Source organism: Anolis carolinensis, chromosome 3 (assembly GCF_035594765.1).
Source record: "Anolis carolinensis isolate JA03-04 chromosome 3, rAnoCar3.1.pri, whole genome shotgun sequence".
Taxonomy (NCBI): Eukaryota; Metazoa; Chordata; class Lepidosauria; order Squamata; family Dactyloidae; genus Anolis; species Anolis carolinensis.
In genome coordinates, this window is record NC_085843.1 from 116709120 (window position 1) to 116733665 (window position 24546).

The following is a 24546-nucleotide window of genomic DNA, read 5'->3' on the forward strand; positions in this document are numbered from 1 at the left end:
CATAGCTATGTTAATCTGGAATATCTTTACACAGATAGATAACTGAGAGAACAGTTATGGTGACATAAGCTTTTGTAAGTCTGCAAAAGCTTATGCCACCAACTACAGACAGGTAAGAAGGTATTGGCTAATTACACTTTCTGTAGAGAAGAGTGGCCAGCACTTCATGGTGTACTGCTTCCACCAGCAGATCAAGACTTTCTTCACATTTTGTTTTTTTCTGCATCCTTCTATGGTACCAAAGTCTGGATGATTTTCCAGATGTCTTGGGCCCCATCTACAATGATCACTTAAGTTGATGTAGAGGCTGATCTGGAGTAACATGGGACAAGGCCACCTTAACATGGCCTTCCCCCCACTTGAGCCAGTCTCCAGCCATGACACCGGTGCTACCTGTCCATTGTTGCATGCGGGACCCTTGGTATTTGTAGAATTTTGCTATAGCACCACATTTCAAAGTGGTTACATTTCTTCCTTTCATCATTCTTCACAGAATATAGTAACACATTTCTTCCACCATCTGTTTAAAATGAGCTATAATACAGGCTTCATTCTGTACCGGGTCCTAGAGAAGTGCACTTGGAAAGGACCAGACGCAGAGCTTTTTATATTTCTGCCCCTGCCTTATGGAATGCCTTGCCGCACTACATGAGAGCCATGCATGAGTTAGGGCCTTTTACCCTAGCACTTAAGACCTGACTCTTTACTAGAGCTTTTAATCTATGTTAATTTTATCAATATTTGTATGTATGTATTTTTATCCTTTACAATTTTATCTTGTAAATCGCCTAGAGCATCGTGGATGGAGGGCGATTAATAAGTAATTAAATGATGATGATGATGATGATAATCTCTCAGCCCAGCATACTCTATTTTCGACTCTGATTTATAAACAGAGACTTTTGTTGATCTCTGTAGCTACAGGTGGTTTCTCCTGGGAACCCTCTTTATCACTCAGCTTTTTACTCGAATCCTTATCTACCATTGCTACTTTTGACTTCTCGGACTGGCCTTGAGGACCTGTACTTTCTGAGTCAGTTTTCTCAGAGAGAAACATCATTTCCTAGAACTAAATTTTCCAGACTTCAGAGCCCATCACTTTGTGCCACAGGAAAGCCCTAAATCCTCAGTTAAACCATCAGCCTCTGGCTGATCTACAACACATGGCTTCAGTGCTGGTGGTCTTTCCTTCTTCCAGAACATTGACATTTGTTCGCCTGTCTTCCCAAGAGAGTTGCAAGATTGTTTGAAGGCAACACTGATGGAATTATTCCAGAAGTTGAGTGTGACGTCTGTAGACGGTCCACAGAGTTCGGAGGACAATAGCTTTATAAACAAGCTTTATAAACAAGAATTTTGGCATCCCTATGAATACACAGACTACATTATCATCAGCATATTGGAGTTCTATAACCGATGTTATGACTTTGGGTTTGGCTTTCAGCCTGCTGAGATTCAGTAGTTTGCCATCTGCCCAATAGGTAATTTCAATGCCGGTGGAAAGCTTCCCATCAACAAGGTGTAGAATCATAGCTATGAAGATGGAAAATAAGGTTGGGGCAATAACACATCTCTGTTTGACACCTGATTCCACCTTAAATGGGTCACTTTGGGAGCCACTGTTGTCCAAGATTGTTGCTGTCATGTCATCATTGAGAAGCTGCAGGATGTTCACAAATTTGTCAGGGCATCTGATTTTTAAGAGAGCATTGCAATTCACTGTGTCGAATGCCTTTGCAAAGTCAGTGAATGCCATGCACAGAATTTGATTCCCCCCCCCCTGCATTTTTCTTGGAGCTGTCGTGCAGTGAAGATCATATCCACTGTTCCTCTGGAGGGGCAGGAACCATTTGGAGTGCATATACATAATATCACTGTATATACATACTCCAGCTACTTGCTTTCGATAATAACCATTTCCAGCATTGATCTATATATATAAAAGAGTGATGGCATCACGGCAACTCACAAAACAACAAAAGTACAGGCCCCCCAACCTCAAAATTTGACAACACAACCCATCATCCACGGCTCCAGTAAGATACAACAAAAAGAAAAGAAAAATAAAGTCCTAATTAGAGGGAGAGCAATAATGTTTTTTATCCAATTGCTGCCAGTTTAGAGAGCTAATCTCTGCCCACTTGGTTGCCTAGCAACCAAGGGACAGCCAGGTTTCAGTTAGGGGACAGGCAGATTTAGGCTTCACTTAGACTTCTTCCACAGATTATCTAATTTGCACTGGATTATATGGCAGTGTAGACTCACGGCCCTTCAACACAGCTATATAACCCATTTATAATCTTATATTATCTGCTTTGCACTGGATTATCTTGACTCCACACTACCATATAATCCACTTCAGTGTGCATTTTATACAGCTGTGAAGAAGGAACCTCATATAATCCAGTTCTGAGCAGATAATATAAGATTAGAAATATACAGTAGAGTCTCACTTATCCAACGTAAACAGGCCGGCAGGATAAGTGAATATGTTGGATAATAAGGGATTCAGGAAAAGCAAATTAAACATCAAATTAGGTAATCATTATACAAATTAAGCACCAAAACATCATATTATACAACAAATTTGACAGAAAAAGTAGTTCCATGCGCAGTAATGCTATGTAGTATTTACAGTAGAGTCTCGCTTATCCAACGTTCTGGATTATCCAACGCATTTTTGTAGTCAATGCTTTCAATATATCGTGATATTTTGGTGCTAAATTCATAAATACAGTAATTACTATATAGCATTACTGTGTACTGAACTACTTTTTCTGACAAATTAGTTGTCTAACATGATGTTTTGGTGCTTAATTTGTAAAATCATAACTTAATTTGATGTTTAATAGGGTTATCCTTAATTCCTCATTATCCAACATATTTGCTTATCCAACGTTCTGCCGACCAGTTTATGTTGGATAAGTGAGACTCTACTGTACTGTATTTACAAATTTACCACTAAAATATCACAATGAATTTAAAACACTGACTACAAAAACATTGATTATGAAAAGGCAGACTGCGTTGGATAATCCAGAACATTGTATAAGCGAATGTTGGATAAGTGAGATTCTTCTTTAATATGAAATAATTACTGGGATAGAATAATGCAAAACAATATAATCTCTAAAACCAGGACAGTAAATAAACAGGGGGATTCCACACAGGAAACAATCAGGGCCAGCTAACACCTCCCAACAAAGTATTCCCATCATCAAAGTCTGGCAAATCCTGTTTTCTCAGGGCCACAGACAGTAGAAGCACATAAAATATCGCAAACAACACCACTCTGAAAACAAGGGAATTCCAGACAGGAAACAATCAGGGCCAGCTAACACCTCCCAACAAAGTATTCCCATCATCAAAGTCTGGAAAATCCTCTGTTTTCTCAGGGCCACAGACAGTAGAAGCACATAAAATATCGCAAACAACACCACTCTGAAAACAAGGGAATTCCAGACAGGAAACAATCAGGGCCAGCTAACACCTCCCAACAAAAAATTCACTCAGGGAGGAAACAGCCAGGCTTTAAAGCTGCAAGGCCATTACATCCTAATCATTTTTCCTAATTGCAGCATTCATACTTGCCTCCAACAAACAAAAAAAACCAATCAGAAATATTGTATATTCACAACCTTTAGGAAATAATATCCCCTGATGGCGCAGCGTGTTAAAGCGCTGAGCTGCTGAACTTCTGAACCGAAAAACCACAGGTTTGAATTGGGGGAGCGGAGAGAGCCCCCACTGTTAGCCCCAGCTTCTGCCAACCCAGAAGTTCGAAAAAATGCAAATGTGAGTGCATCAATAGGTACTGCTCCGGCGGGAAGGTAACGCCGCTCCATGTAGTCATCCCACATGACCTTGGAGGAGTCTACGGACAACACCGGCTTTTCGGCTTAGAAATGGAGATGAGTACCAACCTCCAGAGTAAGACACGACTGGACTTAATGTCTGGGGAAAACCTTTACCCTTGACCTTAACTACACCAATTCCTCAATACTTTATTTCCCATACCACCATACTTCGCCACAGCAACGCGTGGCCGGGCACAGCTAGTATTACATTATAAAGTCTCTTATACATGTTAATATGTGTTAATATTGGAAAATAGCTGTAAAACAGGTATTTGTAAAGAAAAATGGGAATTATCCTCCAGAAATCACTGAGTTGGGACCATTGACAATCCCATTTCCATTAAAACTAATACCTTTAACCCTGGAAGAAAGAGTAGCCACTGCAACTAATACAGCCCATGTGTGGATCATAATATATAGGGCTGTCTGTAGGACTGATTGACTTGAATGTATTGATAATGGAATCAGTAACTTTTTTGTAATCCTTGTGAATATGAAAAAGGAGCTAATTGAATTGTGAACTATGATTAATATATGGTAATTAATTCTGTTGGCAGATGAGCAAATTTAGAATTAGTTGAGATAATTTCACAAATTGAAATAGAGATTTAATGCTGGGAAATTAATTGATTTATTAGGTTCTTATCAGTCTTTGTATCCTAATAGATAATAATTGATTCTTTGTCTGCAATAACAGGATTGATTTAAAAGGAAAAGTTAATTAATTAACCAATTGTATATTTAATTAGGTTGGTGGTTTATGATTTCCCCAGTTTGGCTTCTTTAAGAAAGCATCTAATTAACTGGCATTGAAATTAGATAGTACTGATATAATTGTAAGGCAAAATTATTGTGAAGGACACACACACACACACACACACACACATATATATATATATCGGAGCCCCTGGTGGCTCAGGGTTAAACTGGTTGAACTTGCTGACCGAAAGGTTGGCAAATCCAGAGAGTGGGGTGAGCTCCTGCTGTTAGTCCCAGCTTCTGCCAACCTAGCAGTTCAAAAACATGCAAGTGTAAGTAGATCAATAGGTACCACTCCATCAGGAAGGTAACGGTGCTCCATGCACTCATGCCAGTCACATGACCTTGGGGGTGTCTACGGACAACGCCGGCTCTTCAGCTTATAAATGGAGATGGACATCAACTCCCAGAATCAGAAACAACTAGCTTTAATGTCAGGGTAAAACCTTTACCTATACACACACACACACACACACACATATATACACACACGCATGCAGAGCCGGCCCTAGGTATTTTTCAAGTGTAGGCGAACAGAATTTTGGCGCCCCCCCAAACCAATCACTGAAAAATAAAAGCGTTGGATAAGCGAAAATGTTGGATAATAAGGAGTATAAAGGAAAAGCCTATAAAACATCAAATTACATTATGATTTTAAAAATTAAGCACCAAAACATCATGTTTTACAACAAATCAATAGAAAAAGCAGTTCAATACATGGTAATGTTATGTAGGAATTACTATATTTGCAAATTTAGCACTAAACATTGAACAGGGATATAGGGCAGTGTGGACTTAGATAACCCAGATAGCCCTCAGTATTAAAAAAAAACCTCTAAAATCAGGACAATAAATAAACAACAACACTCTGAAAACAGAAGAAATCCAGACAGTAAACAATCAGGGACAGCTAACTCCTCCCAAAAAAAGATTCTCCCAGGCAAGAAGAAGCCAGGCCTTGAAGCCACAGGGCCATTAAATGCTAATCAAGGTGATTAATTACAACATTCACACCTGCTTCAAAGAAAAGTTCTTTCTCCCACCCTGGACCTTCTACAGATATATAAACCCCACATACCTAGCTTCCAAGTTCCTACAGACCTCACAATCTCTGAAGGCCCCAAAGGTGGGCTTGCGTGGTGCAAAGGTGGGTCTGCGCTGGCCGGAAGGCCCAGCGCGGCCGCTGGAAGGCCCGAAAGAGAAGGAGGTGGAGAGTGGTGCCCTCCTCCCAGGACGATGGTGCCCCCGGGACGATGGCGCCACAGGCAAATGCCTATTTCGCCTTATGGTTGGACCGCCTCTGCACGCATGCACCAGGAGTTGAGATGCCATTAGACTCTGCCCAAAAATGAAAGGACTTTTCCAATTTCTTGTGATGATGTTTAACAAAATTTTGCAAGACAGAAAATAATTGGTTGCATAAGCCATGATTAAAGGAAGAACAGACTTAGTTTTCCTTTGGAAAGCTGTTTTAAAAATAAAATTAGATGCTTTGAAGTGAAGAACCTAGGAATAGCTGTCTGCAGCAGCCATAAGTAAAAAAGAGGAAAAGATATTATTCAGAATTATATCTGTCAATGTGAGAGTAAAACCTAAAAGGGATGACAATTTCATTTCATGAAATGAACCTTTCCCGCTACACATTTTAAAAGGAGAGGAAAGGGTTTGTTTGTCATCCCTTTTAGGTTTTACTCTCACATTGACAGATATTCATATATTGGCATGAGAACAATGGTATGTATGTAAATTGCATTAGGTAAAAGGTAAAGGTTTCCCCTGACATTAAGTCCAGTCATGTCCGACTCTGGGGGTTGGTGCTCATCTCCATTTCTAAGCCGTTGTCCATAGACACCTCCAAGGTCATGTGGCCGGCATGACTGCATGGAGCGCCATTACCTTCCCGCTGGAGCGGTACCTATTGATCTACTCACATTTGCATGTTTTCGAACTGCTAGGTTGGCAGAAGCTGGAGCTAACAGTGGGTGCTAACTCCGCTCCCTGGATTCGAACCTGTGACCTTTCGGTCTGCAAGGTCAGCAGCTACGCCACTGATCTTAAAATGCCTGCATCTATAGAAATGCGGATAGCAAAAGGTTTATACATGAAGAACATGAATGAGAACACAGCCTAAAAAGCGGTAAAGTCTGTTATGAAGTATATCATGTCTGTTAGCAAGTTGACATTTTATTTTGTAGAATTATTTCTTAATTTAATTGTGAAAATTATTCCAAGAGACAGGATCCATTCAAATCAGCAACAATTTGTTTATTTATACAAAAAAGGATTTTCAGCTCAATACTGCAATCTAGCAAAAAATATATATATTTTTTTTTAGAAAATCATATTTGATAACATATAAGATGCCTGATCACCTAAAATCAAAAGTCTATTGAACGGTCATAAGGACTGCTGCAATATATGGAGTCAAATGTTGGCCGGCAGCAAGGGAAGCTGAACACCACCTTGGTGTTATTGTGATGAGGATGCTATGATTTACAGCTGGCATCACACGTTTTGACCACATCTGCAATAATGACATCCAGCAACGCTTTGGCATTGCTCCAGTTGCAGACAAACTACGATAATCACGCCCTAGATGGTGTGGTCATACTCTCTGAGGTGAAGACAAGTTCATTTGCAAGATTGCTCTTGATTTAGAAGTGCCTGGCAAGAGACCAAAGAGTTGACCGAAGCAACGCTGGCTGGACATGTTGCACAATGACCCGAAGACTTCTAGCATACACCCTGACCAGGCGCACAACTGGGTAAAATGGTGCGAACAAACCAGTATAGCAGACCCCACCATCAAGCAGGACAAACACAGAATAATAATAATAATAATAATAATAATAATTATTATTATTATTATTATTATTATTATTATTATTATTATTATTATTATTATTGGACATAATCATTATGATTTATGGTTTATCATTTTTTGCTGGGGATGTACGGTACATACACTTCTGTTGATATTAAGAGAAAAGGAAGCAAGTGTATAAAGTCATGTAGATCCACAAAGCACAATAACTGATGCCCGGGGAGTGGAATTACTGTATGGTGCTCATATTCGCAGAGATACATTCCTGAACTTTCTATGGATAATTGCGAACCTTACTGGAAGTTACTATGGAGTCATACTGGAGGTCCTAGCAAATTTCTAGAGAAGGACTCTCTCTCTAGGAATTCATTAGTTCTTTCAGGGTCAATCAATGGAATGGTAACTTGGACATAAAATACCATAAAATCACCTGGAGGATGTAAAAAATTCCTTAAAAAACTTTTTTTTGTCAGATGCAGGTAAGTGATCCTACAGGAATGAGCATTTACCACCATTCTCTCACTCTTAGCAGGTTACTTGCTTCAGAGAAGTATACTTCTCTGCTGATGTTCTAGGGAAGGATTCCTTAATTCTTTTGGAGCTCATATTTGACGAACACATGACATATCCTTTATTCTTAGCTCCAAAATTTCTTCAAAGGGGGCAGAACCTGAAGCACTAACTTGATTGGAGATCTATGTATATTTTCTTTAACATACTGTTGAAGCAACAGCCAAAATCTGTTGTTCTAGATTTCCTTTTGTGTTCAGTCTGACTGCTGATACTGACCCCATCTACACGAACCTTGCCATGGTGGCGGGAAGGAACCCTCACTGCCAAAAGGTTTGGTGCCACTGGATGGCCACGCTAAATGTTTCCCTCTGCTCCCTGTGTTTTGGCTGTCTCCTGGCCCCAACATTTTCTCCATGGTTTGCTCTGCTGTCAGTCTGAGGTACCAAGGGAGGCAAGGGGAGAAGATGAAATTTCCCTCTCCTCTCCCCTCCCCAGGTCTCCCTGTCACAATGGGGAAAGAGTAGGTGCCATGTTGCAGGGATTGCTATGTTGTGTCCCCAGGCTATGTACCTCTGCCAACCAATCCTGGGAAACTTAGGATGAGTCAGGACAGTTGCAGCCAGTTCCAGTGTGGAACCGGCTCCATGCCCCTAAGATGGGGAAATGCCCTGAACCCTGGGGGAGGATAACATTAAGGTGGATATGGATCAACGGGGCTGATCCATATCTACATTGACCTAAAATAGATGTTCCTACGGTCTTCATGAGCTGACTTTGATCCTACATCTCAGATGAACTAAGGTGTTCTCCTGAGTCCAAATCTGGAACAAGATGTCATTACACTATGGAAACCTACTGCTCATCTGGCCTTCCAAAAGGAAAACTAAAAAGCAGGAAAGACACTACAATCTTGACATTTTATAAATATTTAGCTCATTTCTAAAGACTATAGTTTTCTTTACTTTGTTGAAAGTTTTGTGTTCTCTGTGATCATGATAGTAACATAATGTTTTATAATAATTCTTTTAAAAAGAAGAATGAGCAGCAATAAAGCTTCCATATGCCTCCCCTAATCCACTGCCAATATACATATTATATCCAGTTAGATATATGTTCTTCATTCTAGAAATAGAACCCAGGGAACTGTCATGCAAAGGATGACATTTGAATTGGGCATGCATTTATTGATTCTTCATCTGAATAAGTTTTCAGTTTTTACTTCAGTGAGGTAGATATGTCCTTTATTTCAATGACATTTACCCCTCAGTTAAAGCCCCAAACGCCTCAACTTTTGGTACGACACTTAGTATTTGAGAAAGCAAGGACTGGCCTTTGCATGAACATTTTACAATTATGATTGTGAGTAATGCTAGAAGATGATATTTTGGATTTTAGGTGCTAACTCCTGGAGGATTCTTGTCAGCAGAGAGCAAAAGCTATTACTTAAATGTCTTCAAGGATTAAATATTTGCCTGGTACAGACCTAACATATTCACAAAGTGCTCTTAACATTTAGATGATGAAATTGTAGCATTTTCATTAGAATCTTCTGCAGTCAGACTGAGTCAGTTGTAGCTGGGATTGCATGAACAAAGCATGCACATAACATTTTAAATTTTTACAGAAATCCAGAAAGGCAAAGAGCATTTATCTAACTGCATCTCAGAGAGCATAGCTTTTATGTCCAAACAATACTGAATCTATCTTTGAGTGTACAATTGTATTTTATTACAAGTCAGAGAATTGGGAACAATATTAAAAGTTTTGACAGTGTTTAGAATCATAGAGTTGGAAGAAACCACATGGACCATCCAATTCAACCCCCAGCCATGCAGGAAAAGCACAATCAAAGCACTCCTGACAGATGGCCATCCAGCCTCTGTTTAAAAGCCTCCAAGGAAGGAGCTTCCACCACATTCAACTGCTGAACAACTCTTACAGCCAGAAAGTTCTTCCTAATGTTCAGTTGGATTCTCCTTTCCTGTAATTTCAACCCATTGCTCTGAGTCCTAGTCTCCAGGACAGCAGAAAACAACCCTGCTCCCACTTCCTTATGGCACCCTTTCACATATTTATACATGGCTATCACGTGTCCTCTCAAACTTCTCTTCTGCAAGCTAAACATCCCCAACTCTTTAAGATGCTCTTCATAGGGCATGGTCTTCAGGCCGTTGATCTAGTTAGCCTCCTGTGAACACGTTCCAGCTTGTCAATATCTCTCTTAAATTGTGGTGCACAGAATTGGACATAGTATTTCAGGTGAGGTCTAACCATCGATCTAGACCAGGGGTCCTCAAACTTTTTAAGCCGAGGGCCGGTCCACAATCCTTCAGACTGTTGAGGGGCCGGATTATCATTTGAAAAAAATACAAACAAATTCCGATGCATACTGCATTTGTCTTATTTGTAGTGCAAAAACAACAACAACAACAATGAAAGAACAATACAATATTTAAAAATAAAAACAATTTTAACCAACATATATTTATCAGGATTTCAATGGGAAGTGTGGTCCTGCTTCTGGCCAATGAGATAGTCAAGTTAATTAGGGTTGTTGTTGTTGTTGTTGTTGTTGTGTGCCTTCAAGTCATTTCAGATTTTGGGTGAGCCTAAGTCTAAAATTTATTTATTATTTATTTACTGCATTTATTTACTACATTTGTATCACACCCTTCTCACCCCAAAGGGGACTCAGAGTGGCTTACAAATTATATGTACATACAATATATTATATTATTAGCATAGCACAATATTAGCATTATATATTACTATATTGAACTATACCACTATACTGTAATATTATTAGTAACATTATATGTAATATAGAATATATAATTAATATTATTATATGGTATTATTATTAGTGTTATATTGTATTACATTATAATATTATTATCAACATTATATGTATATACAATATATTATATTATAAAACTGAGGGCGGGGGCCAGGTAAATGACCTCGGAGGGCCGCATCCGGCCCCTGGGCCTTAGTTTGGGGACCCCTGATCTAGACACTATACTCCTTTTGATGTAGGCCAAAGTCCCATTGGCTTTTTAAGCTGTTGCATTACATTGTTGGCTCATTTTTAACTTGTCATCCACCAAGACTTCAATGTCTTTTTCTGCCTGACTGTAATATCTTACATTTGTCTTTGTTGAAATTCATTTTGTTAGTTTTGGCCCAGCTCTCTAATCTGTTAAGGTCATTTTGAATTCTTATCCTATCCTCTGGAGTACTAGCTATTCCTCCCAATTTGGTGTCATCTGTAAACTTGATAAGCAGGCCCTCTAAACTTTCATCCAAGTCATTAATAAAGATTTGAACAGAACTGCGCCCAGGACCAAACGCTGCGGGACTCCACTAGTCACTTCTTTTCAAGATGAAAAGGAAACTTTGGTGAGCACCCTTGGGGTTTGGTTGTTGAACCAATTACAAATCCACCTAAAAGTAATATTGTCTAGCCAACACTTGATTAGTTTGTTTGCAAGAAGATCATAGGAGAGCTTGTCAAAGATCTTACTAAAATCAAGATCTGCCATAACCGCAGGATTCTCTGCATCTACCAAGCTTGTAACTCTATCGAAAAAGGAGATAAGATTAGTTTGGCATGACTTGTTTTTGAGAAATCCATCTTGACTTTTAATAATCACAGCATTCATTTCTGAGTCCAGACTGCCTCCTTAATGATCTACTCCAGAATGTTTCCTGGTATTGATGTCCAGCTAACCGGATGGAAATTATTTGAGTCCACTTTTTTCCCCTTCTTGAAGATAGGAACAACATTTGCCCTCCTCCAGTCTGTTGAAACTTTGCCCACTCAAAGATTATTGCCAATGGTTCTGAAATTGGGTTGCTGTGAGTTTTCTGGACTGTATGGCCATGGTTCTGAATTTACTTATGTTAGTTTTTTCAATACTCTTGAATGCAGTTACTCTGTCCCTGGAGGCTTGAATTCATATAAATTTGCAAGGTATTCCTGGACTACTACTTTACCTATTTTGCTTTTCATATCTCCTATAGCCTCGTCCACCCCATATTGCTCAGGTGTTGAGCAATTCTGCCTTTTCCCTATCTCCAGTCAGCATTTCTCCATCCTCTCTATGGAGAGACCCTACCACTTCCTTGTTCTTCCTTTTTCTACAGGCGTAACAAACAAACTCCTTTTTATTGTTCTTAATCTCTCTGGCAAGCTTGAGCTGATTTTGTGCTTTAGCCTTTAAGACCTCTTCCTTACATGTGTTGGTTATTTGTTTCAATTCTTCTTTGATTGTTTCCCCTCTTTTCCATTTTTTACATGTCTCCTTTAAATCTTTGCTCAGCTAAAAGTTTCTTGGACAACCATTCTGGTTTCTTTGCACTTCTCGTATTTTTTCTTCTTGGCACTGTTGCAGTTGTGCCTTCAGCATCTCATTTAAAAAAAAGAAACTCCTACCCATCATTAACTCTTTTATTTTAGTATTCCTATCCATGGAATTGTGCTCAGTATTTTTTTACATTTCTGGGAGTCACCTCTCCTAAGTCTAGAATGCATGTCTGATTTCTTTTAGTTTCCCCATTCCTCTGTATCTGTTATATCCCAGCCGCCTTTGGATGCTGAACCTGGTTCAGACATGAACTTTGACCAGGATGAAGTCTATTCTGACATTTCACCTAGTTCTCCTTCAAGTTCCTTCCAATTACAGACCCCAGCTGTGGATAGCTCTGAGGCTTCCTTAATTAGGAGAGATAATGATAACACTACTCCTCTGGAAGAACCAGATGTTTCAAGCTCCCCAGGGAATGTATCTTTTAACAGGAGACAGACTTTCCAGCAACAAAGATCCCAGACACAGCAGCTTCGCAGGAGTCAACCATTGGCTGCTAAAGCAGATACTGGATAGCAGATTGCTTTGGGAACATTTGGGGAGTTTGGTTCCCTTCGTTGTAATTAGATCTAACTTCTATAAAAAGTGTCTTGCACTGTGAACCTCTTGTAGTGTCAACGTAGCGACTTCATCATTTCCAGTTCCTTGATTTCTCCAAGCCGAGTTTGCTCTTTCCTGGCGGCCAAGCCGAGCCGCGACTCCCGTTGTTAATCCGGAGTGAATTCACGTCCTTGCCTTGTTCCTGAATCCAGTTTGCTTTTAACCTCGTATTTTGCCTGCCTTGTAACCCAAGACTTTCCAGTGTCAGGACCCAGGCTGCAGAGCACCAATAACCATGCGCAGAGGCCAGAATCTATCTAATATCTTTATTAAAGGAATATATAAAGTCAGTAAAAACAAGTGAAGAATATAGTTCAGTAGTAGACCTTTCAGGAAAGGTCAAATATAGTCCAGAAAAACAATGTACAATATAAGATATTAAAGTCCAAAGTTATAATCCAATAACCGAAACACACACCTTGCCAAGCAAAGCGTGGGGAAATGACAGGGTCCTTTTAGTCCAACGGAGCTTGACAACAAAGGCTGGAAGCAAACTAGATGCTTGGCAAACAAGGCTTGATACGTGGCAACAAGAGGCAAGAAGCAAGAACGAGGTCCGTGGCAAGATCCGAGGACAAGGCAGGCTTGAAACTGGAACAAGGTCCGAGGGAACTGGAGTAGCGTAGTCCACACACAATCTACTCCCGAAGCTGACGAATTGACTCCGCAAGGATTCCTTTGCGGGCAAACACCTATATAGGATCTTGTTTTCCCGCCAAGGAACACTTTCTCTGGGGAACAAGAAACGAAACCTATACTGTGTCCAGATGCATGACTCCTTAAAGTTTCCCAAGGGAAGCAGACTTAATCAGCTAATTGTCTGGCAGCTATCCTGGTGCTCCGGCGAGTCGCCTCCCGAGCGCCTCTATCTTGATTATAATAATCCCGGCGAGAAAATGGGGGAGATTTCTGCTCAAGGCTTGTTTGGCTGACTTCTGGTGGGCAAACATCTTGCAGGTGCAAGGGCTCCAATTCTGGCTGAAACGGTGGGAAACCCAAGTTTTCCTCTTCATCTGCCACCATAGTACTGGGAACGGGACTACATGGCCCATGAGTCATCACATCCAGTGACTTTGGACTTCGTTGGTTACTCCTGCTGCTTTGTTGTTTTCCCCGCTCAAGAACTTTGCAACAGTTTTGAGCGTGTTTCAGTTTCTAGACTTTGGACAATAGTATTGGACATAACTCTTCAACTCTTTGGACTAATTCATACCATTCCTTAAAGGACTATTGTTCACCCATCTCTTCCACTTATTATTTCCTGAATTTATTATTGTTCTAATAAAGATATTATATGATTATTGGTCTCTGTCTGGTTTCCAGTGTTCGAGCAGCCTTGGGGTGTTACAGTATTATAAACTCCAGGAGAACATAATCATTTCCGCCTAAGGATCCCACCACTTCTACTCCATTTACTAGGTCCTCATTGTTGGCTAGGATCAGATCCAAAATAGCTGATCCCCTCGTTGCCTCTTCCACCTTCCGGACTATAATAAAATTATCTGCAAGGCAAGTGAGAAATTTGTTGGACTGTGTATTCTTGACAGATCTTGTATTCCAGCAAATATCAGAATAGTTGAAATCCCCCCATTACTATTATATCTCTTCTTTCTACATTTTTGGTCATCTGGTCAAGGAAGGCTTCATCCAGTTCTTCAGTTTGGTTTGGAGGTCACAATTACATTTTTTTCAGTCCTTGTTCCCTTAAGTCTTATCCAGATACTTATCCTGGCTTCCAGGATTGAAATACTGCAGCCCTTCACAGGTGTAAACATCCTTTACATATAATGCTACTTCAACCCTTCTCCTATTTGGCCTACCCCTCTCTATTGCTACATTCCAGTTATAGGATTTGTTCCACCAGGTTTCAGTTATGCCTATTCCCCCTCGATGGATTGTCACCTTGACGTGGTGAGGGGGCTTGCGTGTTCCAATGAACCTGCGGGCACAACTACGGGAGTCACACACTCCTAGGAGTGGCCACAGGGGAGGATCCAGACCAAGAACAATCTGAAGACCCGAAGACCTCAACAGTGGAGCAGGTGGAAGATAACATGGTACATGTTACAACGGCTGTGAAGGCGGAAGAAGGCTGCAACAGAATGAGAAGCCACTTTCGCTGTGTTAATCACACCACTGCTGGAACCTCAATCTGTGAAGACTGTGTGTTGACCGGCCATGCACCAACCTCCACACATTAAAAAAAATCACGCACAGGCGTCTTCCAAGAAATGGAGGACCATCATCCTCAAACTACGAGGGATCGCCTAAGTAAGTATGTCGTAACTGTTTTGTTGGGCTAAAAGTTCCAGTTCATCTTATTTCCTATTCTCTGAGCCGTTGGGTTATTCCCCGTAGCTGTTTATTTGAGAGTATTGTCCTTTTGCTGTTTGGTACTTGTTTTGTTTGTCCAGACCTCTCTTTAAATCCAGTTTCTGCCTCCTGCAAAATTCTGGGCTTATAGTTTAGGAAGGGGCCTTTAAACTGCTCAGTCAGAGAGGTCCTGTCGCTCACTAAGCTACAAACCCTGGAAATAGGCAGGAGGCAGAAACCAGATTTAAAGAGGATCCATATTCTAGTATGATGAGGCTTTCAGTCCCAGAAAGCCATGAGATAGGGTCATAAGAAAATGGACTTGACTTTAAGGCACTACATTAACAACAACATTCCTGTTTTGCAGAACTTGAAATTGGAAACACTCATGACTGACATCTCATGCTAGGTTTGGTTTTATCTGGCATATTTCATTCACAGTAGCTAATAGTATCTGCCATCTTATGAATCCACTGCCTTTAAAACAATCATTTTCTGTGTTTACTCATTTTATGTTCTTTGGAGATATGTTGTAGTGTTTCAATCTGTCAGAAGGAATTTAGGGATGCACTGCTGGAAGAATATATTTTGGTTCATCTTGGAAACCCTTTGTTTCCTTTAGTGGAAACGTTGAATCTATAGGTGATGGCAAGCATGACAACATTGTATCTGCTGAAATGTGAAGTGCCTTGTATGCTCTCACTTGGCGACCAAGCTTCATTTTTTTCTGGTCAGCTGAATGAATGTGTTGTGACAGGGACCTCAGCACTGGGATGTCCTGTAGTTTGTGTTTCCCTAGAGATGCATGAATCAAATTTATTTGTGAGGCAAATTGTCTTTTAAAATTTTGCTTCAGGGAGTGAAATATACTAGGTGGGTCTAAAGAATGAACTCTTGCAGAGTCGACTATTCTGCATGCAACTTGTCTGCTGTCACTACTGAATCTTGAGATCACGGTTCACCTAATGAATTCAGACCAAGTGTGAAGATACATTGTCTGTTGCCTGGTTCTTGAGGTTCTTCAGGCACAACTAAACTTCATCATATGGGCCATCCTTTCAAAACTTTTTTTACTCTGGCGTAACACCATGAAGCCAGCATGATGTAGTGGTTTGAGTGCTAGCCTATGACTTTGGAGAACAGGGTTTGAATCTCTGCTTAGCCATGAAAGGTCATGGACACCTTAGGGTCACTATAAGTTGGAAACAAGAACCGCAGCAAAAACACTTGAAATTATTTTCAGGTTTCAGGGAAGCCCTGCATATTATATCTTCAGACACCGGTGTGTTAGTATGATTGGTAAAATGTAGATACAAGTGATAACTTTCAATGCGTTTTTGAGTAACAAATGTGTTAAATCCCTAAAATCTAATAAAATAACCAGAATAAATATTTAAATATAAATATATGACAAACTAAAATATAATACATAACAAATAAATAAGAGCAGACTAAAAAAAACACCTTCTTAAAACACATACAATGCCAATAAAAACATGGAGCAGCAGCAGAATGCCCTTTCATACAGTAATCTCTTTGAATGAGGCTAGAGATTGCCAACTGCAGTCTTCAAGATCCATGAACTGATCTGGAGCTAGAAGAGTGTTTTGCTGCACAGAGGTCATGCTCTTTAACTAGCATTGTTGCTAATTAGTATTGGCTCAGGAACTATACTATATACACATTCTTAAGGGGCATAAAGTCATTGATGATGAGTTGCATGAGATAGCCAAACAGAATAAAGTACTTGAAATTCACATAGTGAACCATTTTGTCCTCTGGTCCCCACAGTCATTTTAACTACTTAATCCATTTGAAGAGACAGAGAGAACATGTATTTGTGTGACAAGTCACATCCTTTGATTCTTTTTTTAAAAAATTAAATATTTTCTAATTAATTAGAGTTATTTTAAAAATGGTAGGAATCCCGTGCTGATGAGTCTACTTAGGAGTAAAATTGCCATATTTTGTTCAGATTAAAAATACCGCAGAAGTGAAGAGCAGCAGTTTTCAGTTTAGTAGAACACCCAAGACAGTTGTTTTCACCCGCAGCTGTATTTATGTTTTTATTCAGAAAAGGTACTCATAGAAAGGATAATCAATGTGGGAAAAGGAACATGCTATCCTTTCCTCCTTTCCCGGTAATTTCTACTTGCAGAGATAAATGGTCTGAAGAAGACACTGCTGTCTATGTGTACAGCCACTCCATACGAAGCATAAGCTTTCCAACTAGCATCTGGAAACAATTATAGACTGGTTGAAGGCCAATCAATTTATTCAGTTTTGAAGAGGCAGAAGTGCCATGTGGCAAGAGCTTCCTCATCAGCATTTTCTAAGGTAAAAGCTAACATGGTGTCAAGAGAAATTATACATCTCCTATGGGGGCTGGCTCCAAAGGTCTGCAGGTAAATAAGCACTCTGTTGACAGGAATCACTACTTTTATTGTTTTTGCAGGTAGAAACCTCAACTCACCCAAATACTTCTGTGGCACAGTTTACAACCCTTTTATTTTTCAGACTTCCAATCCCACTGCAGCAAATCTTAGGCCAATTGCAATATGACCTTTGTCTCCTTTCCTTTATATGGCAACTACTGCAGAGCTGAACTTGCGGAGCATATAATATCTCAGTCTCCATCAGATCCCTTTATATTAGCACATATATACACATTTGTATGTATGTATTTTTATCCTTTACTATTTTATCTTGTAAATCGCCTAGAGCATCTTGGATGGAGAGCGATTAATAAGTAATTAAATGATGATGATGATGATGATGATGATATATATGTGCTAATGCCAACAGGTGTACTTGCTTGATAAACTTCCCCAATGGCACATGGAGGAAGGAGGAGAGAAAAAGGAGGTGGAAGAGGAGGAGGGATGCATTGAGGAGGAGAAAGGGGAGAGTGAAGAAGAGAAGGAGGAAGATAAAGAGGAATGGGGGATATGAGTTTTAAAAGCCATTTTAATGTATTTGCTGTATTTTAATTCTGTTTTTACTACACCATTAGTATTTAATTTTTTAACTTTTGTATTGTTCTTTGTAAATTATTTAGTGTGGATAGATTTTTGCCATCTTGAGTCCCAATGGGGAGAAACGCAGGATATAAATAATGATAATGATAAAAATAATAATAATGGATCAAACTCAGGGCATGGGTCAAATTCAACCCACCATATCATTTTATGTGGCCCTCCAGATGTTGGACTAAAATGCCTGCATTCCTCATCATTAGACATCATGACTAGAGCTGATGGGAGTTGTGACACAGTAACATCTGGAAGGCTGCAGTTCAATTTAGTAAGTGGGGTTTGATTTTAGATACAAGGCTTGTCCAACTTTAAAATGTCCTTTAATCTTTTCCCGATCTCAGAGCCACAACTGCTGTTGGATTGCAATTCCCATTATCTCTAGTCTGCATGGTGGGTAATAAAAAATTATGGAAGTAGTTGTTCAGTGAAATCTGAGGATCTAAACTGGGCAAAAACTAAAGAGCGCTGACCACTATGTAAAATAAAGATAGTTGGGCCTCTTTATCCACAGGCTCTCTGTCCATGGATAAAATGGCCCTTTGAAGGCAACAATAAGTCTTGATGTGGCCCTTGATGAAAATGAGTTTGACATCCCTGCACTATGGAATTTCCCTCATCCTCGCAGATACCAAAAGTATGGGAGTTCTGCTCTATTTCTTGTGGTTTTTCTATCCTAGGCCTATACATGGTTGGGATGGATCAGCCCCTTGGCAGCATTCTGCCCTGTTTTAGTGGTTCAGCTGCATTATATGCCAAGTTCTAATGATGCCCTCTGTGCCATAAACATTTGCTGACTTGCCTTGGCAATGCCATTAGATTGTCTTGGGCACAGTGAAAGGAAAGCATACACTACAACTGCTCTGATTTGTCAGCGACACACTTGATTAACCTTCTGTTGTGCTACTTTTCTCCATTAGTTTATTAAAATTGCAGCACACTTGAGTTCTAAGTGCAAAAGTAGTTTGCACTCAATTACCTCAACAGGAGGAAGGGGAGAAGAGGGGGCAGAATCTTGCCCTTATCTATATGCCTCAGCTTTTTGGATTGTGCATTTCTCCTCCATAATAACTTTTGCCAATTTTGATTAACTGCTTGATGGTGTCCAGGATTTCATCTGTGAAATGTTGGAGGGTTTCAGAAAGAGGTCTGTGCTGAGATATTGCCATGTTTTATTTAGGGTAGTTAACATCTAATTATGCATCTTCAAGGGGGAATTCTTTTTGGTTTACTAACTTCCTCTAGGTTTCATATGTCCCTTTCTCCATCTCCATTTTTTCAATTTCTAGAAGCTTTTAAATTACCAGATATTAAACTGGCAGCCTTCTTTCTTGCGATCATGAATTTTTCATTACTGCTTGTGTATGAGTGGCCTTACTGAATAACTAATTATGACAAGATAGGTATGCTTTCAAATAAAATGAAATAAAATCTCAAAAGAGTGCTTTGTGGTTAACTGCAGCTTTCATGAACAAGCTGCCTTTTATTAGGTGGCTGTTAAAAGGCCAGCAGAGGTTATATATTTTTATCTATCTATACACATATAATTGATTGTAAAATGGATGAAGCTGCAAGTAATGCCTAAAGGTCAATAAAACATCGATAGGAATACATTTGCCAAGCATCCAAAATGTTTTCATAAAAAGTGAGAAAAAGTATTTAGTTGACAAATCAGTACAAAATGATTTACTTTCAAGGTTGTTGTATGTTTTCTGGGCTGTATGGCCATGTTCCAGAAGTATTCTTTCCTGACGTTGTGCCCACATCTATGGCAGGCATCCTCAGAGGTTGTGAGGTATGGAGAAACTAAGCAATATATTAACTAAGATATATATTAACCTTCCTTGCTTAGTTTCTCCATACCTCACAACCTCTGAGGATGCCTGCCATAGATGTGGGCGGAACGTCAGGAGAGAATACTTCTGGAACATGACCATACAGCCCGGAAAACATACAACAACTCTGTGATCCTGGCCATGAAAGCCTTCAATAACACATTGATTTACTTTCCTTCTCATGATGAATAAGCCATATCTGAAGGAATTTGTTTTGTTGACATTTTTTTACCCATAAGTTCTCAATGATTATTTTTAAATGGTCCCCAAATGTTTTCATAAGACAATATACTCATCAGTGTAATTGCAACATGCATCTCGATAGGATTCCATTGTTTTCTGCTAACCAAATCAGACCAGGAGACTTCAACAGTACAGTCAGCACAGGCATTCAATTTTACAAAAGCAATTATGTTTAATAAAACCAGGCTCTAACTAGGTTCACAAATGCATGAAATTATGTTGGTCCATTTAGTGTGCATAGTTTTGAGAAATATACTTGAAATGTTGGAGAACACTATAGGCATTTGAAGAACTTCCTCATTGTGAGAGCTGTTCAGCAGTGGAACTCTCTGCCCCAGAGTGTGGTGGAGGCTCCTTCTTTGGAGGCTTTTGAGCAGAGGCTGATGGCTATCTGTCGGGGGTGCTTTGAATGTGATTTTTCCTGTTTCTTGGCAGGGGGTTGGACTGGATGTCCCACAAAGTCTCTATGATTCTATGATTCTGGGGCTAGCAGGTAGGACAGTCCCATCTAGTTTCTTCATTTTGCTGTTTAGTCATGCTCAGTAGGAGATTTGGGAGGAAATTGCTGTTTACCTTCTCAGTTGCAGGCTTATGAACCCACATATGGTAGTATCAGTAGAATTCCATTCTTTCTCAGATCCAGTTATACTGCACTGTTTATTGCAGACAAGCTGCTACCATCTGACTCTGAAAGTCTGTGTTTCTCAAGCTCTTTCCTCATCCTTTCAATGTGCATACTGTACTGCTAAGGAAATTCCAGTTTAGCTGAGAACAAACAGAAATGAGGGTCTGGGCAGGCATAAAAAGACTTTACAGGAATGAGCTTCTTTGTCAGAGGCCTTGTTAACTGATGTAAGACTGAACATTTTCATGATTGCCGGCTCCTAAGGAAGTAAGCAAATGACGACCATACGAGGGTTGAATGAAAAGTAATGCCTCCACCTTGGTAACTCCTTAACAGATGGCAGTACTGGTTCAGTAGACTCCCCTCTACAGTTCCATTTGGCGGGAAGCCTTAGCATTGAACGGTTGTGTTGTTAAAGTGCGAAGTATGAAACTCTGCGCAGATGGTCAGTCAATGTGACTTAAGCAATGTGTAATCATTGAATTCTTGACAGCAGAAGGTGTCACCCCAAAGGAGAAAGGTGTCACCTTCATTCTCATAATGGGAGAGGAGTTCCTGGCAAATTTCAAGTCTGTGCGCTTTCATTTCAGGCATCAGCATCCAGGGTACCCATCGTGCACAGATCTTCCGATAGCCAAGCAAAGCAATCATGTGACCCACACGTTCTTGTGAAATGCCGATTATGCTTGCAATTTCTCTCTGAGTGATACGATGATCGAATCAATCTGTGAACATTTTGCTTGTGAAACTTGGTGATTGCTGTCACAGGACGTCCAACTCTTTGTTTGTCACGCAAGTCAGATGTTCCCACCTCAACATCTTTAAACGTACTTGCCCAACAACGCACAGTCTGCAGTGTGGATACAGTCTTAATATGTTTATGGTTGTAAAAATCAATATCTTGACTTGAGCAATTCTCAATCAGTCTAAGCCTTACTCTCATTTCCCTCCCTCCTTCTCTGTTCATTCATTCTGTAATTGTTTTTCTCCATTCCTCTTAACAATAATAGCAAAATAGTGCCTGATGTCTTTGGCGTGAATCACTTTAGGTTGGACTGTGGCCCAATCACAAGCAGTGGTCTGGAGAATATCCTTAAAATGAAGGATGAAGAGAAAAAGGAATACTTTGCCATTCATGAAAAATAAATTTGTTGGGAATGAGTTGCAGTGCAGCTGAACAAAAACAGATGGAAAATTATAGAAACTTTGGATGGCAGTAGATTCTTTATGGGTAGCATTTGGTATGGGGTGAATTTATAGCCATCTGCCCTTACATTGCAGTGGAAGTAGGGTTAAAGTTACAACCTGTGAAATGTGTGCTTCTAATGAACTATGTTTAACATCTGTCAAAGCTAGGCTATATATAATTCAGAATTTCAGAGTACACTGGATGAGTATGAGCAAACTGAAGCTTAATCCAAACAAGACCAAACAGGGAATAGAGATTAATTTTATGTTGGAAAGCATTACGTATTTCCCTTAAAGACTCATATTTTCATTTGAGATGTACTCTTGGGTTTAGCCCTCAATCTGAATGGCCCAGGTTATGATATTTTCTCATAGGAAAGAGTGGGACAAAGCTACTTCTATTTTAGTGGCATAGCCACCAAATGGTTGTGGCAACATGAATGCTACTGATGCAACATGGTCCAGTTGGTATATTCTACTACAAGCATGGCAGATGTTTGTATGTGTAAACAGAGGTCATGTGCCATAAGGAGACACATCCAATTTTTTTTAAAAAGACATCCAAATGTAGAGCTTGTTTCCAAAAGGTATCAAATCCATCTGAACAAAATTTACAGGAAAATGTTCTGATTAGCTATAAAATGCATTTTTCCAAGCCAAATGATTTGATACATTTTGATAGTTTTGATCTGTATATAATATTTTACTCCTAGCCAACAATGTGAATATTTTTCAGGGTTTAAAAAAAATTGATGCCTTTTGGAAACAAATTCCACATATTTTTAAGAAAGCACCACACAACCCCACCCCCACTCTCTTTCCATATCCTTGCATGTGTATAGTTCTAGACCTGACTATATTCTTGTTAATCATATGACTAAGGATGCACTACAATGGCTTAGATCTTCTGTCTCCCATCAATATGTGTTGTTGGTGATGTAAAGGAACTGTGTCATTTGTTTGCCCGACAAAGATACAAATTACAGGCTCTGCATTGCAAACTTTAAAATTTACTAATCCTGCACACAGGGAGATGGTCGGCATTGAAGTGACATTAAATATGCAATATAAAATATATTGCTTTAACTTAAAGAACATGCCCATTTATTGGCTAACCTTAGCTCAAGCACACACTTGAATTGTAAGCTATTTATATTGCTATTGAGTGTACAGTTTTTCTAATCAAATACAGCAGTTTTGGTCCTTCATAATTAGATGTTATGTATTTACATCAGGTGGGGAAACTCCGAAAAACCTCTGCCCGGAAAAGAGAATTCCATGTACTCTTCATGATAATCACAACCATCATCTGTTACCTGATCTGTTGGATGCCCTATGGCGTTATAGCACTTCTTGCAACATTTGGTCGTCCTGGCTTGGTGTCTCCTGTAGCCAGTGTCATACCTTCTATCTTGGCAAAGAGCAGTACTGTATTCAATCCCATCATCTACATTCTAATGAACAAGCAGGTGAGAATGTGTTTTTTAAAGGCTGTTTACTATTGTTTTAGAAATATTTGTGTGCTTCTACAATATAGTCTATGACCCCACGGCACTGTTGGAGTATGAACCAGCTTTGTTGCCTTCAGAACTGACAACTTGATGGAATTGTTCGGGGGGAAATGAGATAAACATGTTTAATTTTTTCCTAGATTAATGCAGCAGAACAAATGTTGAGGAGAATAGGAATGCAATATATGCCATGGCCAAAGGCTGCCAGCTATGTGTCTGATCTTATGAGTCTAACAAAAGCAGTGGTCAATACGCCCCTCATGTCTACTGTTTTCTAAACTTTCAATATAGGATTCTTGTAAGGTGATGTGTTGGGTATGGTATTCTTCAATAATAGCTCACAATATAAAAATAATGAGATTTTAAAGTAGACCATTTTGCCTTGGTCTTTGTCAACCCTTAAATTAACATGCTATTCAGATATCATGTATTTCAGTGCTTATTGTCTCAAATATCATATTTCAAATTGCTATCCAAGAAAAAATTCTGGTTTGTTCTTTAAAAGGAAATTGCATAGTGATTTAAGTCAATGGATCTTAAAAATGTTTTCAGCCATTGATCATGCTCATTGATTTTTATAGGATGTTTGCAGAGTTGCAGTTTTAAACTCAAGATTATTGTCTGTCAGATTTATGTACTGATTCAAGAAGAAAATCCCTTTAAAATAAATGGCAAAGTGTGGTTGCGTAAGTTTACCTCAAGGTCCTCAAAGATAGCTGTCTTATTCAGGGTTGAACAAAGAACGCTGTCATCTCTTAGCCTTGATGGGAAAAAAGGGTCACCATCAATCATTTCATTGAAGAACTCAAAGATAGGAAGGAAAAACACAGCAAAGTCCCAGCTTGCTTTCAGTTTCTTTGTAAACAGCATCTATTTCCT

At 39.5% G+C, this 24546-nt stretch overlaps 1 protein-coding gene across 1 annotated transcript in view; it reads left to right on the plus strand.

The window, feature by feature from the left end:
- LOC100562810 (parapinopsin) overlaps positions 1-24546 on the plus strand; it is an 86949-nt gene that overhangs the window by 27538 nt on the left and 34865 nt on the right. The window contains exon 4 of the mRNA XM_008107065.2: positions 23392-23625. Within this exon, the coding sequence (XP_008105272.1) occupies positions 23392-23625 (234 nt within the window). The remainder of the gene's footprint in view (positions 1-23391; positions 23626-24546) is intronic.